This window comes from Eurypyga helias, unplaced genomic scaffold (assembly GCF_000690775.1).
Source record: "Eurypyga helias isolate BGI_N326 unplaced genomic scaffold, ASM69077v1 scaffold13604, whole genome shotgun sequence".
Lineage (NCBI taxonomy): Eukaryota > Metazoa > Chordata > Aves > Eurypygiformes > Eurypygidae > Eurypyga > Eurypyga helias.
Window position 1 is genome coordinate 26,786 of NW_010246996.1, and position 17,941 is coordinate 44,726.

Consider the following 17,941-nt stretch of genomic DNA (forward strand, 5'->3'; position numbering starts at 1 on the left):
CCTGCCAATTTTGCTGGACTCTGCAAAATTACATTCTAAGTTTTACTGTTTTCTTCCTCTTCTGCAAAGACATTAGCATCACAATGCAAAATGACATGCTTTTCCATCAGGCAGAAAGGATCCCTTAGCCAAATAATGGCAACTGTGAAGGTGGAAGTACAGGTCAACCACATTATAGAGCATAAATATATTCTCTGATATACACTTAATGTGAAAATAAAGATGCAGTAAAAGGCCAGGTAAAAGCCTTTTCTTTTTCTTTCTTTTTTAATTTTTCCCCCTTCCCTCCCCCCCAAAGAGGGCACTAAGAATTGTTTAGAGTAACTGTTCCTGCTCAGGTTTGTGGTTTGAATATCCAAGTTTCCATTTTTTAAAAGTATGTCTGTCTGTTGTGCACAACCTCGACACAAACAAAAAGGTTTAAAGTGATTGCTACAGCTACAGGACAAGACCAAATCCAGCAGCAGACAAAGCACTGTTAAGACTCAAAGCAAATCAGTGCAATTTCCTTTTATTACCATAATTCAAGTGTTGCCTGAGAACATCAATAGGTTTAAAAAAATGTATCAATCATGAAAATGTTATTTGTGCACCATAAACCAAAATTCTTCCTAAGAAAACCCAGAAACACATGTGTTATTGATAAAGTTAACATCCCCCGAGATTCCAAATGCTTCAGTCTACTGAATTAAGTTCACTAGACCTGTAGGACAATTTCCTGCTCTTTGAATGTTTTCGTGTGAGTCACAAAAGCATTCCAAAAATCTGCTACTACTCACAGAGGCACACAACCCAAAATCCAAATTCTAAGACCAATTTTGTTAATGAGTCTGCTGAAGTACCTAATTTTATTGAGGATATCAATTCCAGATTGCTCCAAGAGGACATTTTTCACAAAAGTGCGTGGGATGGAAATCTTCTCAGTGCTGGCCTCAATCAGGTCTTCGCGGATGCGAGCTTTCTTCATTACATTTGGGCAAAGGTTTTCCGCTGCGTCCACCATAGACTCGAGGAGTGTCTGCAGCACGGGAAGCACAAGCCAACATCAGGCATGGAGATTTTCATTATTCTGGTACATAGCACTATGACACTTTTAGACTTGTAATTTTTTACAATTTTTCTTCCCAATTTACAATCTATTTTGCAATCCAGCTGCAATATGAAAGGCATTTTACAAAATAAAGCTAAGGAGGAACTACATACTTCTTTTGAAAATGACCCACAACTGTACTTGTCTTTTCAAATATGAAGCATTTACATCTCTCTGTGTTTAACTGTCAGGACAATAAATTAGGTTCCCTTGGGCACCTACCACTGCTGCCTCTGTATGCTCCAGCAGCAGTGGATGCTCTGCTGCAGCTGCCTTCGCTCTAAACTCTGCCCCAAATCAGCAGTTTTCATCAATGCTTCTGGCCTGCCAATTTGTAAGAGGCGTCAGTATACAAAGAGAGGAGACTCATGAGAACTTGCCATGATTTATGGGGCTGGAATATACCAGCCAAATATTAAGAAATAGCTACAAGTATGATTTGCAGTGGGCATACAAATCTTTAACATACAGATCTCTCTTACATACATAGAAGTCCACACTGCACCTCAAGTGCAGTCAATAATTCGTATTCTTTTTTAATGACTGATCAAAATCCCAAACCAGGACAGAAGAAACACATATACACTCCAGAAACAGGGCTGTGTAACTCCCCAACTTTCTTTTTCTTAAAATAAGGTCTCTCCTGCTGATGGCATAAAAGCCAATTTCTTCCCTCTTAGACGTCCTTTTAGAAAAATCTGTCATAGATACCTCAGTGCCATGAAGTTATGTTATAAAGCCCCTTTCAATTGCATTAGATTTATCTCCTATCTGTGCCTGTGAGAAAAGGTAATTCTGGTTGAAATCCTGTTTTATCACCAAATCCCAGCTCTGACTAGAAGGCTAAAGAGCCTCAGTCCAGGCGCAGGTGAGGGCTCACAGCCCCTCACATAATCATCCATGGATGAGCTTCTGTCACGAAAAGGGCAGGAAAGCTCTGATGTACAAACACAGGGATCAGGATGAGACACAGAAGCACTGCTAGTGCTCTATATCACTGAAATATCTTTCCTCTAATTGCTTTCAATTTTTCTATCCAAAAAGCTTAGGTAGGACCACATACGATATAAACCAATCAGCTGGTCATTTGGAAAACTAAATTTTAAATTCATACTGTTTTGTCTACAGGCTGATATTTACCCTGTGTACAGTAAAATTGATATATTTATAAACACAAAGCAGTATTTTCTGACAAGACTGGAAATTGTTCTTTGTTCAAATTCTCTCTTATATCCAACCTTACTCCGTCTCCAGTCCCAACAACTCAACTCTTCCCAACAAGAGGAACTATTTTAGGTATCTTCAGAAAGCTGTTCAACCATCAATTAACTTCCCATCAAATAACTTGTTTCACAGATAGCAAGAGGTCAAGGTTCATCAGCACAGGATTTGAAAACAAACTCTCTATGTCTGTTCCCAGCATTAAGTGCTTCTTAGAAATGAGTAAGGAGGTGGTTCTCTCAGCCCGTCCCTCTGCACACTGAAGCTGTCATGCTGCTGCACTCCACTGACTGTAGGGTCTCCTCAGGCTACGGTGCTTCCAAAATGGCAGGCAGAACAAAGACACTATCCTTGGTTCATGCTTCAGTGTACGTGCAATACCCATTTCCCCCGGCTTTGAATCCTCTGAACAAGTGGGACAAGCAGCAACTATTAGAAGACATCAGATTTTTCAACATATGCCATGCCACATGCAGCTTTTGAGCAGATTTTGCAAACCAAAGAAAGAAGAGAGGAACAGGACAGAGCCCAGTTTACAGATAAGCACTAAATTGTCTCCAGTAAGGCTGAAGGTTGATAACCAAACAGAAAAAGGTACGTATAAATAATAAAAGAAAAAAGGCAAAATCATGGTTTCGTTGGAATGGTACACACTAGGTAAGCCTAGCTCTAACCTAGGTGCTTCTAAATGGTACAAAATAATGAACTGCACCCCTGAAAATTATACCCATTTTCTTTTTCTTCTTAATGTCACCCCACAGGTAGGACACCTCAGGCTGAACATCTTACCAGAGCTTTTTTCTCTTTGCACAGCCCTCCCATAACAGGCAATTTTCACATGTAGATACTGAGTAAGAAACAAAACCACTATTACTGAATAATAATTTAATGATTCAAAGCACCATCTTTCAGTCTGTAGTTCTTAACTGACTGATTTTTAATTGTGGATTCACTAGGACAACACAGCATACAGGAAAGTCTGATCTTCACAACATAGTGGAAGGTGTCCCTGCCCATGGCAGGGGGGTTGGAACTAGATGGCCTTTAAGGTCCTTTCCAACCCAAACCATTCTGTGATTCTATGATTTGATTAACAGGTACAAGGGACAACTGCCATTATATATAATACGGAGCTTGTTTCTGGGTTCCCAAGCTCTCTGCACTTTCAGAACTTCTCCTGCACTCCCTCCTTCAATCCCCAAGCAGATCTGGGGGCTGTAACACTAATTAAGAGCCTTTCAAGCCCCTGCAGCCATATCTACATGGAGGATGAAGTACTTCAATGGTAGAGACAACTGAGCGAGGTAAACCAGTAATGGGAATTTCTGGCACAACCTTCTTTTTTTCCATGGCATTTATTCACTGGTGCAACTGTGCAGTCTGCCTTGAAAAATCACACTCAGCCTTCCAAGAGTTACTGATGGATGACAATCATAGAAGTTAGAAAGACTTGCTATGCTGAATTGCAATTGCAGTCTAAGCACAGTCTTTCTTTCGATGAAGAAATGCTGCGTGAAGGTGTTGGTGGGAAGTAGGAGGAAAGACTAAAGACCTTACCTGAAAATTTCAAAATTAGTTTTTACTCAGGGTATTCGAAGAATGTCCAGTTTAAAAGTTAAAAATGAGTTTGGTTCTCTTCTTTAAGTTCACAACTGAACATAGTTTCTTCAGAGGTGGATTTTAACTGTTGATTTCACATAACCATTACCATTATCTACATAAACCTTTCCTCACCCCCTACTTCCATCCCAAAACCTTTCAGTGCTGCAAACTCACAGCTACCAATATTGACTGTGGAGGGGCAAACATTTCAGTCACAAGGCCACAAGTGCCAGTCAGTAGGCGTGCAGAAAGAGAATGAAGTCCTGCCTACAACTCATGACTCCTAGCATTCAGGAGAAAGATACAGTGAGTAAAAGGACCAGAGAATTGATATCTAAAGAAAAAGTGGAACAAGTGATGGAGCCAACAAACCCTTTGCACCAGGATGGAATTTAGGAGGAATAGTTCAAGCACTCCTGTCCTTACAAAACAACCTTCTCTTGCCTAAGCACCGTTTGTCTTGCCAACGATTTTTCCTTGGGCTTTTGCAGACCCAATAAAACATCCACAGGTTCTGTGTGTCCACAGTGACACCAGCAGGAGAGGAGAAATGCAAGGGCCTTGCTATAGTTTCTCCTCTGGCCAACTCAACTCACTCCAAGACGTTACTTTTCCTTACTCTAATTTCTTCCTTCCCCCCTTCCCTTCGATGTTAAAAAAAAAAAAATTAAAAAAAATCTCTTATTTGCCTGAAGAGCATTCATTGACTTTACCCAATTTCCAAACACTTCTTTCTGGAATCAGTCTCTTGTTCCTATGGAAGCTACAAGTCAAAAACGCACTTCCAGCATATAGGATATTTCACACACACACCCCCCAGTTACAAGAGGAACTGTACTTACATGAGCTCCCTTATCTATCTTCACAAATAATAAACTGCATATAATGTTTGGAATTGACCTTAACAACCGGAAAAAAAAAATCCTAATCCATGTTCAACATTTTCTCTTCCATGCAAAGTACGACACCATAGAACTTAAAGGAAAACCTTTCAGCCTTGTGTGTAAAATGAATAAAAATGAGTGCTACTATATACAAAGAGCATTATGACTTTATAGTTTCATGTAAGGCACTTAAACTTTATCGCCACACAAATCAAAAGCGAATGTGAAAGTTAGAATGGTCGAGCTAAAGTGCCTTTTGCTGTAAATGTGCAGAAGCATAAATGGAAGACCCATTAACATGATCTTATGCCAGGAACTATAAATAACATTCCACATGCTGAAGCGGTTTTATTTTTTTCCCCTTCTGTAAGACTCTCCAAAATGCACATGACTTATTTAAGTGCATGAGTCCTGCACAAAGGGCTGACCTGACTATTCCCATCCTAGTAATAGCCTAGAAGCTCCACGGAGAAGAATCTTGTGGATAATCACTTTCATGTCTGCAGAAATTAAAAAAGTGATAAAGAATCTTCACCTTATTTTATATAATGAGGAAAGGGAGGAAAATAATAAAAATTCAGCAACATTTTCCTCCTCATTACCTTTTTAATTTTGAAAAAGTAATTATCAATGTGGTATTATTATTGTTCTTCATTATATTCCTACTGACTGAAGCATTTTCATGTTGTTTCAACTGGAAGTTCAACCTTCACTTTAAGTTTAAATATAGCAAAACACAGGCAAGGTAGATTAGTCATAAACTGAAGTTCTTCTAAATTGCCTCAGAACCATATTGCTAAATTCATCAGCTTCCATACAGATCCCAACAGTTGCTAAAGCTTCCCACCTTGACTTCTTCTTTCACGCATGCTGCATGGATGACTCTTGCTTATTACACAGTAAGATCTAACATAATTGAAGGTAGAATTTTGTGAGCAAGAGCTGGCTGAACACGTGGGTTATTGATATTTACAGATCAATGAAGTCTCTTTCAAGAACTGAGGTTTGACAGGCAACTTGTGAAAAGATTTCCTGTAAAGCTGCCTGTACTAATTCCTGGGGCACTCTCAATACCTACACGTTATCCAAACCAAATAGTTAAAGTGGAAATTCTCCACCAGGTTCAAAAGCGGTCACTAGGAAAAAAAAAAATCTGCAATGGAGTCTACAGAAAAGCAGCTTTCACTCCAGTGGGATACCTCTAAATAGCAAGTACTTTTCTCCAGGGCATGACACTTTTAAGGGTGCTTGAGGGATGCCTGTATTAAGGGCCTAAGGAGCAATTTATCAGTCTTTCCCTTCTAGAAGGTAAAGTAAGATGATAATAAACAGTATATGCTCCTTCTGCCCCCTGCAAACACTGAAGCAGTTTTTTTTCATTCCAAAGGGGCAAGTATCTAGATAATAAGGCACAAAGTTATAAGAAACTAATAATAAAAAGATAGCTTAGGTACAAATATACTGAGGAGCTAAAAAAATAAAGCATGGCACATCAGCATTTAGCAACAGAAGATCTCAGATTTAGTTATTTCTGCATGTGAGAGATGGTAACACATCTATCCACAGACCTTAAGCTGCTCATCCACAACCCTTGTGACTTCTCCAGCCATGGATTCAAGTGTCTCTTGGATTGGATTGGAGAGTGAACCGTTTGCTCCTGCCCAAGAAGCTCCGCCAAGGTGATAGAGATTTGGTAAGAGCTGTAAGACAGAAAGAATATCTTTGGAAAGCAGGCTCATCACCACCTGCCTTCAAATCCGGACAAATAGAAAGAAGTATCTCTGCTAAATCAAAGTCCTTATAAATTAGAATTATTTCATCACTTTAATTACTACCTAGAGCTGATCATCTGAAGAAAATACTCTTTTGTGATACACTGTTACTGTAACACCACAAAAAGAGAAGTGCTGCAAGCACACACTCTCTGTATTACCAAAGTGCTGGAAAAGGCTTACTGTTTTGGAGTTCTTTGCATCCCGCATGAGCCGTTCTGCAGATCTGACATCTTCCTGTACAGCATCCACACCACAGTTTCTTAAAGAGTTGAGATGGTCCTGCACTTTTACACATATTCTGTCAATCATCTACTTGATCAAAAGAAACAGAAAAGAGAAAACATCAGAATATTGGTCAAATGCAAACTGAATTCAGGCCACCTAGCAACTCAATAGCACCATGGTGAGATTTGTAGTGACAATATAACAATCTGGAAATGGATGATCAGAGCTTGGAGGTATATCAATGCTACTGAAGGTAAGTATTAGATTTCATAAAGACACACCTAAACACTGGAAAAATCAATAAAGCTTTACCATTAAAAAAAAAAGCTTTGGGGTATTTCCCCTACGGTTACCTTCAGGATAAGTGCAAATAACCAACAGGTTATCCAGTTCAAGCGCTGCTCTGTTTTTGCAGCAAGTTTAAGGCTGAAAATGTTGTTGATATACCTAACACTTAGCTCCGAAGGTCCCTGAATGCTTAAGACATCCAGACAGTAAAAAAAAAAAAAAAAAAAAAATCTCTGTCACTATCTGTTCAACAAACACCAACACAGATTTCTCCTGCCTGAGCAAAAGGCAATTGCACAGGTTTCTGGGGTACTCTTTCAAAATGTAAATATTGCTAGTTGCAAGGGATCTGTAACTACCAAAGCAGAAGTTTCCATCAGAGTTTTCACAGTGGGGTAAATTGTACTTAATCTGTATCTGCAACACAATTCATTCAATGTGCTGCTATCACAGGGCAGGTGGTACATCTGTATCCCTACAAGACAAATCAATAAGGATGCCTGACATACAGTCAGTTTTGATTAAAATGTATGGGGCAGGGAGATATAATAGTTAAAAGTCTTTATCAGTCCACATAGCAAACCGGCTATTTGACATTTTGAAGCAACCCCTGAGTGCACATGTCATCATCAACTAAAGCCTAGATTTCTAGCATCTTATATCATTAGCAAGGAGATCTGAAATAATTTCACAGCATGCTCCTTTTCTGCTCCACATGACTCTCCCTCTTCAAAGGGTTTTGGTTGTGTTTTTTTTTTTTTTAACAAGTACAAAAAGCTAATTAATTATTAGACAGCACAAAGTCTCATTAGGACATCTGGACTAAAAATACACTCGGGGAATAATAACGCAGTTCCACTATACTAACTACAGAATCTTTTCCAGCTCTCTCTTAAAATTGTTTATAAAATCAATCCTTATTGTTCACAATTTAATATAGAAATGAGTCATTTTACTCTACTTTCAAAATAACATTAAATTACATTTACTGAAATGTGACGTGTGTGTGGTTGTTGGAGAAAAGCACAAATATAACCATCAAGCTATAAAAAGATCTAAACTTAATTCATATGGAGATTATTAACTTTGGGCAAAAAGGTGGCATTGGAACACATAAATTAGTAAAATAACATAAAGTGATGCTGCCCTTGAAGTTTTTAGTGCCAGTACATCTCCAAGTAGCATTTTCTCTGTAAAGAGGACAGAGTATAAGTTCAGGTTCCAGTAGTAAAACTCTGCCTCATTATATTTTAATAACACAGGTGGAAAAAGGCCACTTTGAATTAAAATTCACCAAAACAAACCCCAAAAAATAAAACAGAGAACAGAGAGAAATTTCATTTACTCAGCTGAAGAGCAAAACAGATATTCCTCTCCTGTTTGCTGAAGTATCCCATTTGCACTGGAACACAGCTGGAGCAAACAAACATGGAAGTAAATTTAAAAAAAAAGGCTGTGACAAGTTTTATTCTGCTTAGACTGGCTTGCTTCTGTCCTATACTGGATCTGAAAACAGCCCTGAGGGGTACTGGCACTAGAACAGAGAGAATAGTGAGCTACCACAGAAAATGCCTGTAGTCCTCTCAAGGAAAAAAGAAAAAAAGCCCAGAGCAACACAGGACATTTAGGAAACCTGGTAGCGGTTCACAAAACAGAAAAGCTTCCCAGCTTTAAGCAATATTTTGGGCTGTTTTAGACAGGAAGCTTTTTCAGCTGTCCAGACTGTAAGAAGCACAGAAGACTTCTACCTACCTTTGCTCCCTCCCTCTAAGTAAGTAAAGCTTCCCATGATACCCACAGTTCTGAAGGAGTAAGGTAGATGATGACTTATTCTCCGGTGGTACCTAAGGGCATGCTTACACAGTTGCTCAGTACTAGGCAGAGACTGGAACTGACTCAAGACGCCAGAACTGGGCACAGCCTTATGATGATGCTGTCACACTGATGAGACCCTGCTGAAAAGTCTGACCCCTGAGCAAGAATGAACTAAACTGTTCCTGATTCCAACAGTACTTCACACAGAAATAGCTCAGGTCTTTCTCTACACAGTTCTACTATACATAAAGGCTGAGAGAATTGGGCTAAGACTCAGAGAGTTGGGCTTGTTCAGCCTGGAGAAGAGAAGGCTCCGAGGAGACCTTATTGCAGCTTTCCAGTACCTGAAGGGGCTACAAGGAAGCTGGGGGGGGCCTTTTTACAAGGGCCTGTAGTGACAGGACAAGGGATAACAGGTTTAAATTGAAAGTGGGTAGGTTTAGATTAGATATCAGGAAGAAATTCTTCATGGAGAGGTTGATGAAGCACTGGAACAGGTTGCCCAGAGAAGCTGTGGATGCCCCATCCCGGGAAGTGTTCAAGGCCAGGCTGGAGGAGGCTTTGAGCAACCTGGTCTAGTGGAAGGTGTCCCTGCCCATGGCAGGGGGGCTGGAACTGGGTGGTCTTTAAGGTCCCTTCCCACCCAAACCATTCTATGATTCTATGATAAGACCTCCCTCTTACAAAAGCTTTTTTTTCCTTCCAAACATATTATAATTGAATAATTTTTGTTTCGTGGGAAACGAAGTATCACCCACAAGGCTATGCTGGTTTTGGTTGGAATAAAGTTAATTTTTCTCACAGCAGCTCGTGTGAAGCTGTTTTGGATTTGTGCTGAGCAGAATGTTGATAACTCAATGTTGTTTTTAGTTGTTGCCAAACAATGTTTATATAAAATCAAGGACTTACTCAGTTTCTGATACTGCCCCTGTGTTCCCAGCATCTTCTCTACAAGAACCTGGGAGGGGACACAGCCAGGACAGCTGACCCAAACTGACCAAAGGGACATTTCATGCCATCAAACATCATGCTCAGTATATAAGCTGGGAGGAATTGGCTGGGAGTCTGACTTTCAGGGCTCCCGGGTCTCTCAAGCACCAGCTCTCTCTGGCTCTCACTGCTTGGGTGTCAGTCAGTGGGTTCTGTCATTTGTTTGGGATTTTTCCTCATTATTTTTATTACATATTAGTAGTTGTATTAGTACTATTATTTTCATCTCATATTATAATTAGCATTCTTAGTATTGTTATTATAATTAATTTATTTTCAATTATTAAACTGTTCTTATCTCAACCCATGAGTTTTCCTACCTTTCCCTCCAATTCTCCTCCCAGTCCCACTGGGGGAGGTGGGAGGTGAGTGAGCAGCTGTTTGGTGCTTGGTTGTTGACTGGAATTAAGCCACGCCAGAGGCACATCTTGCTGTAAGCTACTCCGACAGGAGGAGAGAAAGGTCTGTCCCCAGGCAGATTTTCAACACCAAGAAGAAGCAGTCAGGAACAAGTTCTCACCTGCTGAGTGGTACTAGTGACAATGCCTTGCTGCAGCCGGTACGCTTGCTCCTGCAGGTACTTTCTGGTCTCGTGGTTACGAAGCAAGTAGTTTTCTATCTAAAAAACAAAACCAGACCAGGAAACTGATTCAACTCCTCACACCGTAATTTGCTTTCAATTTTGCTTCCGTATGAGAAATGGGACTGACAGGAAAAACTGTCTAAGTATTTGTTTGCTATCTGCAAACCTTATTCTCTATGTTTCAATGCTGAATAATGACATTGGCAAACACTCAAAAAAAAACGTCGTTAACCCTGTGCTTTCGTCAGTGTTTTCTGAATTACAGTAAGTTAGGCTGACAAAGGAGTAGATCCAGGTTTGAGAATTATCTGAAGGGACTCTATCCATAGAATGTTGTTACACAGACCATGAAGGAATAAGATAGTAGATAAATTTATTTTAGATGCATTCGGTCTGCTGCAAAGACACAGATTTAAATGGTAGCATGATCTGCAGAGAAGATAAAATATCTGTAAGTGCCTAACTGATATAGGAGCCTCAGTTCAAAAGTTACTTGAGGATAAGCAATACCTAATGGTTCTTCAAAGAAAAGTGGTTCCTACCCAGAGCTGCTGGTCACAGCTCACCACAACTGTCACCAGCAGTAAACAGTTACCATCAGCCAGCTCAATGGCACATAAAGTAATCATAGAATCATAGAATCATAGAATGGTTTGGGTTGGAAGGGACCTTAAAGATCATCTAGTTCCAACCCCCCTGCCATGGGCAGGGACACCTTGCACTAGACCAGGTTGCTCAAAGCCACATCCAGTCTGGCCTTGAAGACTCAGTCTAACCTGGGTCTATCAAGCACAGTCAAGTCAAAAAACCCTACCAGTAAACTGTTTAAGGTTCAAAGGGGATGGATCTGGTCTGAAAGGAAGAGAGGGGAAAAGGATGGATGGAGTGGTGAGCAGGCTGTGAGGCAGACTCAAGGGGACTGATAGTCACCTCTAAACCTGCATCAGCGACAAGAACTGGAATAGTCTGACCACACCCTGCAGTAATGCAGGGTTTATCCAGTATGCCAGAGCTTGGGAGGTCAGCTAATATGTCCATCTGGTGCTGGAACAGGGCCAGACACACTCTCATTGTACTCAAGATGTGGTGTGCTGAAGCTCACGGACCTTCCTGAGACGTCAGTCAGTTTGGAGGTCCCTGCAACAGGCATGGCAACTCAGTCCGTGGGGGCAAGCACTCCTGTGGGCATGGAATTAGCTCTGTTCACAGCATTGCTCCAGAGACTGTTACCTTTTATTTGGAGAGAACTTCCTTGTGTTGTGTAAAGAAAGCCCAAACCATGTGCGTTGGAAAAAAAAAAAAAACCTCAGGGCCAAACAGTTTTAGCAACTTTGAAATGAATAAAAGAAAATGCTCTTTGTACATAATGCCTAATTAACAAAAAGAATTTAAATTCCCATGGCCAGAAGCTTCATGTTTTTTTTCAGGGATATCTATCATTCTAGGTATGAACCTATCAACAATTACATTAAACAAGATGTAAGAAATATGTCCACCCCCCATGACTCTGATTTTTCTTTTAATAGCAGAATATAGATCATTTTCATGCATCAAAGAAAAAGGCACTAACTACCAGCACTTTTCCCTGTGACAATCACTTCACTAAAACTTATTTACTTTTAATCACAGTTATCTGTAAGAACTATTTATAAGATTCTTATGACCTTACCCTGGCTGAAGGAAAAACTACTCATTAAAGAGATGCAAACTGTATGCTTTCTGACTGAGCAGGAGGCTCCTTTGGAGCTCACAAGATTTACTATATTAAAACTCAGCTGGGAGCTTTATAACTCATGCAAGTGGAACAGCTACATATATTGTCAACACCTCTTCTTCCAAAAAACCATGCTGGTGCAGTTGTTTATTTAGGGCAACAGAGTGTGTGAATTCTGTATGTACAATATAAAACAGAGGCAGTAAATGTTTTTATCCTCCCCCAAATTAAAGAGCATCCTTTGTCTTCTACAGCACTGACTGCATTTCTTATGCCAAAATAAAAAACACGTACTAGTAATTCTACACACAAGCACATATGTAACAAACATGCCAATTCCCAACTCTCCTTTGTGTACAGCAATACAAGGTCTAGCTTGCACTTACCTAGTTACGACTTTTTGATACTACACCACTGCATTCCATCACCCTTCAATCCAAGCATTCTTTGGAATAAAAAGCCCTACATGCTCTTGCAGCACTCGATTACCATGTATATGTGCATGCCAATCAAAGAATCAATGAATCTAGCCTAGATTTCTTACTCAACCAAGCATGAAATCACAGCCACTTAACATTATTACTTTATTTTTAGTGGTTTTATGTCTGCAGGTTGGTGGTATATGCAATACCTTTTGCAGTGCCTCTTCTGTTTTCTCAGGGTTTGTTTTGAGTGCTTGGGAAGCATCATTCATCGGTATAGGCATGAATCTCAAAGTATAATTCCTAAAAACAAATAAAAGAAAATATTTTAAAATACTAAAAGTTAACCAAATTACTCTGTCTCTTTATAAAGAATACACTAGAAGGGAGAACTAAGATGCATCTAGCTTGTCTGTGGAAGGTACTAAGAATATACTCTTTTTTGCTGCTAATTCTTCTTTGCCACTAGAGAGGGGTGGAGAATTTGAAGAGCAAAAAATGCAGGTAAGTGGCCAATGCCCAGTGGCTGTCAATTAAAGGCCTAGCTGCCCTCTGTACCTTTGCACACAAGGTTGGATTACTTCTTCCTATATCAAAACAGAACAGGGAGTGTCAGTGCCTGCTGGCAGTTCTGTCAGATCTAAGTGTAAATAGAAATATTCAGTAACAGACAGATAGCAACTAAGTGACTGAGGTTTGAAAATTTACTGCTTAATAACTTCTTGTGTTTACAACAATTTGAAGACACTTGCTGCATTTTTAATAAAAGCTGACAAAACAAGCACAGCATCTCCACACAGCTTTATGCGAACAATTGCTCCCTGCATTTTACTTGTTTGTTTGCAAAATATTTCTGTAGCTTTGTCCATCTGCTGTGATATGAGAATAAAGACAGGGTTTTGGTATTGAGGCAAAATTGTATTCTAGCTCTGAGAATGTAAATTGGCTAGCAGGACACGGTTAAACCTAAGATGCTAAAAGTGTGGTATGTCCACACACCTTCAGATTTGAATAAATGAAAACAAAAGAGCAGAAAAGTCTTAAAACCTGGAAAGGAAATGATTCTTCCTATTTTCAATTAGCCTTAATTTCCTTCAAACATCTCTACCTCCTCCTTCAACTGTCTGCAAACGTCCCACAAACCATCTGTTCCTGTTTCATCCAGAGCTACATAAATATGGTTGGAACCATCTATTTTTCAGCACTTTGAAGTTCACAGTTTCAATTGAGTCAACTCCATTGACTTCCATGGACCCATCCCTCACTAAATCCAAGGTTCTTTCACTTCCTCTCCCACCAGTTGCTTAGCCACGTGAAACACCACTCTCTGAAGGACAGCAGTCTTTTGAACTGCCAAACACACCAATTCCTCATTGATATCACCCAACATTTCACCTTAAATGATAATGGAAGACTTCTATGTTTCTTCCCCAACGTAAACACGGCACAATATAGCTGTCAGTGGCAGGTGGTTACTCACCTGAAGTCAGCAAGGATCCTGTCCTTGCTCAGTGTCCAGCTGCCTACCACACTGCAGCTGGAAAATTAACTTTTCTTTCTGGTTGTCTTACCCTTCACAAGTACTGTGCCTTCTATACAGGCTCTGTTATGTGTCCTCATGTAATACTAAATAGCAAATAATTGGCTGTCCATCAGCATGGGGTCAATTTTTAAATATCAAAGGTACCAAGCTCCAAGACAGATAATAATTACAGAACTTGCTGATTGCCTGACTACTACCTGGCAGGTGGGGTATTTATTTAGATAAAAAGAAACAAAGGTAGATTTCCAAGGATCTCTGCAGCTGTTTGACATTTAATACATCACATTCATTGAAATCTATAATTGCCAGCTCTCATGCTAGTAATTACATGCTAAATTCAATTTAGTCAAAGGCTTAGTGCACCCTCCGTTACGCATGCAGGGGAAGGGGGGAATGTGAAAGGCATGGGGATTTCATGGACACACAGTCACAGAGGAATAACTTTAGAAAGCTACTACCCTAAGGAAGGCTCTGTACTTTGTTTCCTTCCAGACACCATTGTATCAGAATGCTACTTTATTTTCATCTAACCAGCTCTCAAGGGCAAAAAACACCCAAGAATTGAAAGCTTGCTTTTCAACTTTGATCATCATAGCAACATTTATCTTCATACTTAATTTTTCTCTGTTTCCTTTGAAGTCTCAGATATCATTCTTCTTTTATTAACACTCCACTTGTGTCTTATAACAGAGTACATTTCTCTACCAACTCAACAATCCAGTAATTTCATAACACATTAATAGTCTCAGCAAAATACCCATATTTAAAGGAAGTTAAATCTCAGGGAGGTGCTCAGAGACTGGAAAGGATGTCTCAAAAACCTCCTGCCTCTCCCTCTACACACAGCACATGTGACAACAGCCCTACATTCCATCATGTGTTATTTCCTTTGTAGTAACTTCTGCTCCATTCATGAGATAATCACTGCTGTGCAGCAGAGTGTTCACTGCCTATTTTATTTAAAAATAGGAATCAGATTCTCCATTTTGCAGGCTTGGGAATGTAAATTTCATGCCACTGCAAATGTCTCTAACAAATCCCAGTATTTCCCATCAGATTTTAGAACCTGCACTATCTCTTCAGGTTGTCCATACAGAGAAAAAACCCATCTAGAAATAAATATCGGGCAATACTGTAGAGTTCTACAACACAGTGGGCTCTAGACTGCAAAGCACACAAGCACACACTTAATTTCATATCAAAAGTCCTGAGCTATAAAACCCTGCTCAAAGGCCAGGCTGAACGGGATGGCCACTGGTCCCAAATGCTCTCCTGAACTGACACCTGCACCGGACCCTACAGAACCCCTCAGCTTCTCACGTCAGCTGGAAGGGACACCCCAGGGGCAACTCTGTCAACAGCTGAAGTCCTGGAATTCCCTTACAGGAACAACATGTTCACACAACTTTAAGCTGATGAAAAAAAGATGGGAGGAGAAAAAACAACCTTCAGATTACTTCAGTCTGTTTTAAAGCCTGTTACAATCCCTCCCAAATTCTCCTCAGCCTCCTCATCATACTACAAAAGTCTAGCTTTCTTCTTTTTTGTGGTTAACTGTATGACTATTTTTCTTAAGAACAAAATCAAAACAACACACACAGCACACATACCCCCAAGCATCTTCAATGTATTTCATTCCATTTTGAGTAACAATTATTTCTTACAGAATATTCATGGTTTCATGTATTTTTAGGAAAAATATGGTGCAGGATGTTCCCAATGTGTCTTCAATTTGGATAGTTTAAAGGCTAATTGTTTACAGCCAATATTGACAGTCCCTCTCTTGCAAGTGAAAACCTTTGTTGCTTGTGGCTTAGCCTATGATACTATAAATGCTTTTAACAATTTTAGAATGTTAGAGAAGGCAGATGATGACCTCAGCCTTCCAAGCTAAATGAATGAGATGTTGCCTCAATAAAGTGCAACGTCACATAATTATCTGCAGCATTTCTTTTTTTTTTTCCCCTGCTTAGATGATTTGCTTTTTCCTTAGGTTTTCCCCCTCCTTTCTATTCATTTATCCAAGCACTTCAGAACAGAAAAGTTCAGAAAACAAGTTTATTTTCTACTAGACTTTCTCATAAATGTACATACTATTGCTCTCTAAAAGAGAAATGCCTGCAATCTCACAAATATCCTTTGCAGATTATTATTCACTACTATCAATGGCATCACTCCAAGATAATTTGCTTAATTATACATCATTTATATGATTTCCCCCATCAGTGCAACTGAATTAGTTTTGAAACCAAGTATAAAAACTACAACAGCTTCATAAAACAAGTAACTTTATCAGTTCTAGCCTCATGACCCCTCTGAGGGTTAAACTGCTTCCCTAAGTAGTTAGACAGTTTTGCAAGGCATCTTGTCTAGAAACTAGCAATTGTATGTTACCTTCACCTTCTAAAGAGAGCCTTTCTTCCTCTCTGAGAGATTCAATCATGTGAAACAACTGCAACTGCTGCTTAATTTAAATCTGTAATTTTTCCCTCTTAAGAAAAGTAATAATAACATATACAGGAATGTGATGGAGAGAGATGAAAGTCATTTAGCATCTATCACTGATAACGGCTGCAAACGTGAGTAAGCTCAGGGAAGCAAAATGACCCAGACCACAGCAATTATGATGAACAATGGCAGTTCCCGAGATCATCCCTATTACTTTCAACTTGCTGGGGGAAAGAAAAAAAAAAAAATCAGACCACAAAGGCATGCTTCAGTAATTTTCTACTATTATATACAGCTTCATTCACTGACTAGAATAGAATTTCTGCATGCTAACAACATAAGAGAATGAAGGGAAAATATTCTCAAATTCCAAATTTTAATGCTAACAGAACTCAATGGCCTTAATGCTGATAGCAGAGTATGGATGAAAGAGCCACAGAGCCTTTTCTCATCCTTTTGAAGGATGTGAAGTCATACATTTTCCTTTACATTAAGCACCCTGATGCTTAAAATTGAGAGCACTCAGCATCTTCTAATCATATTGACTGTGATGAGAACAGCAGCTGCTCAGATCATTCAGGATCTAAGTCTTTGGCCTGTTCATCAGTCATTCAGTTGCTTGAGAACTTACTTTTCCAGTGCCACAGCAATGTCCTGGAAGCCCTGTGCAGTGATGTTATTCTTGTCCCATATGACAGTTCTGGTGGGGGGGGAGGGGGGGGAGAAGAAAGGGGGAAAAAAAGTAAAAAAAAAAGTTAAACAAGAACCACCAAATAGTCCTATAATGAAATTATGCCAATTGAAATAACACAGTGCTGTATGCTCAGAATGGTATAACATTTTAAAAACCTGTGTTTAGTTATATGCTAAAACCTTGAAATAGGAACAATGATACTACAAAATTCAGTTTTCATTTCTTTAAAGGGATCTCTGTACTATATTTTACATCGTTAACCTAAAACCATAACTTTTCTGAAATAGAAGGATTTGGAGATAAAATTCCAGCTTCTTCATGGAATAGCATCAAAGACAGAGTTTGAATGCCTGTTTTGCAAGCCCACATCAAATCACTAGAAAACTGCAGTAAGTCACCAATCTCTGTTCTACATAGGCTATATGGCTACAGTTATTGGGAAAGGTATTTTAAAAAAATCATGCTGATTGGTGGCCAAGGTTTGCAGGCTATTGTATATTCAAAAATATTGTATATTCCTGTACAAGATCATCACACAGTTCCTTTGATTCCACACGCAACTTAAGGAGCTGTTAGTATAAGCCATTAGGTTAGGTGCATAAATTGCAGCTCTTTTTAATATGCAACAGTGATAAGAGCGAGCAAGC

The 17,941-nt window shown here is 39.5% G+C and overlaps 1 protein-coding gene across 1 annotated transcript in view; it reads right to left on the reverse strand.

The window, feature by feature from the left end:
- The window catches only part of LOC104508858 (leucine-rich repeat-containing protein 16A), a gene marked incomplete at its 5' end in the record, with an annotated part of 69,672 nt that overhangs the window by 25,943 nt on the left and 25,788 nt on the right, over nucleotides 1-17,941 (reverse strand). The window contains 6 exons of the mRNA XM_010150607.1: nucleotides 843-1,018; nucleotides 6,366-6,497; nucleotides 6,753-6,881; nucleotides 10,411-10,509; nucleotides 12,819-12,912; nucleotides 17,232-17,300. Coding sequence (XP_010148909.1) covers nucleotides 843-1,018; nucleotides 6,366-6,497; nucleotides 6,753-6,881; nucleotides 10,411-10,509; nucleotides 12,819-12,912; nucleotides 17,232-17,300 — 699 coding nt within the window. The remainder of the gene's footprint in view (nucleotides 1-842; nucleotides 1,019-6,365; nucleotides 6,498-6,752; nucleotides 6,882-10,410; nucleotides 10,510-12,818; nucleotides 12,913-17,231; nucleotides 17,301-17,941) is intronic.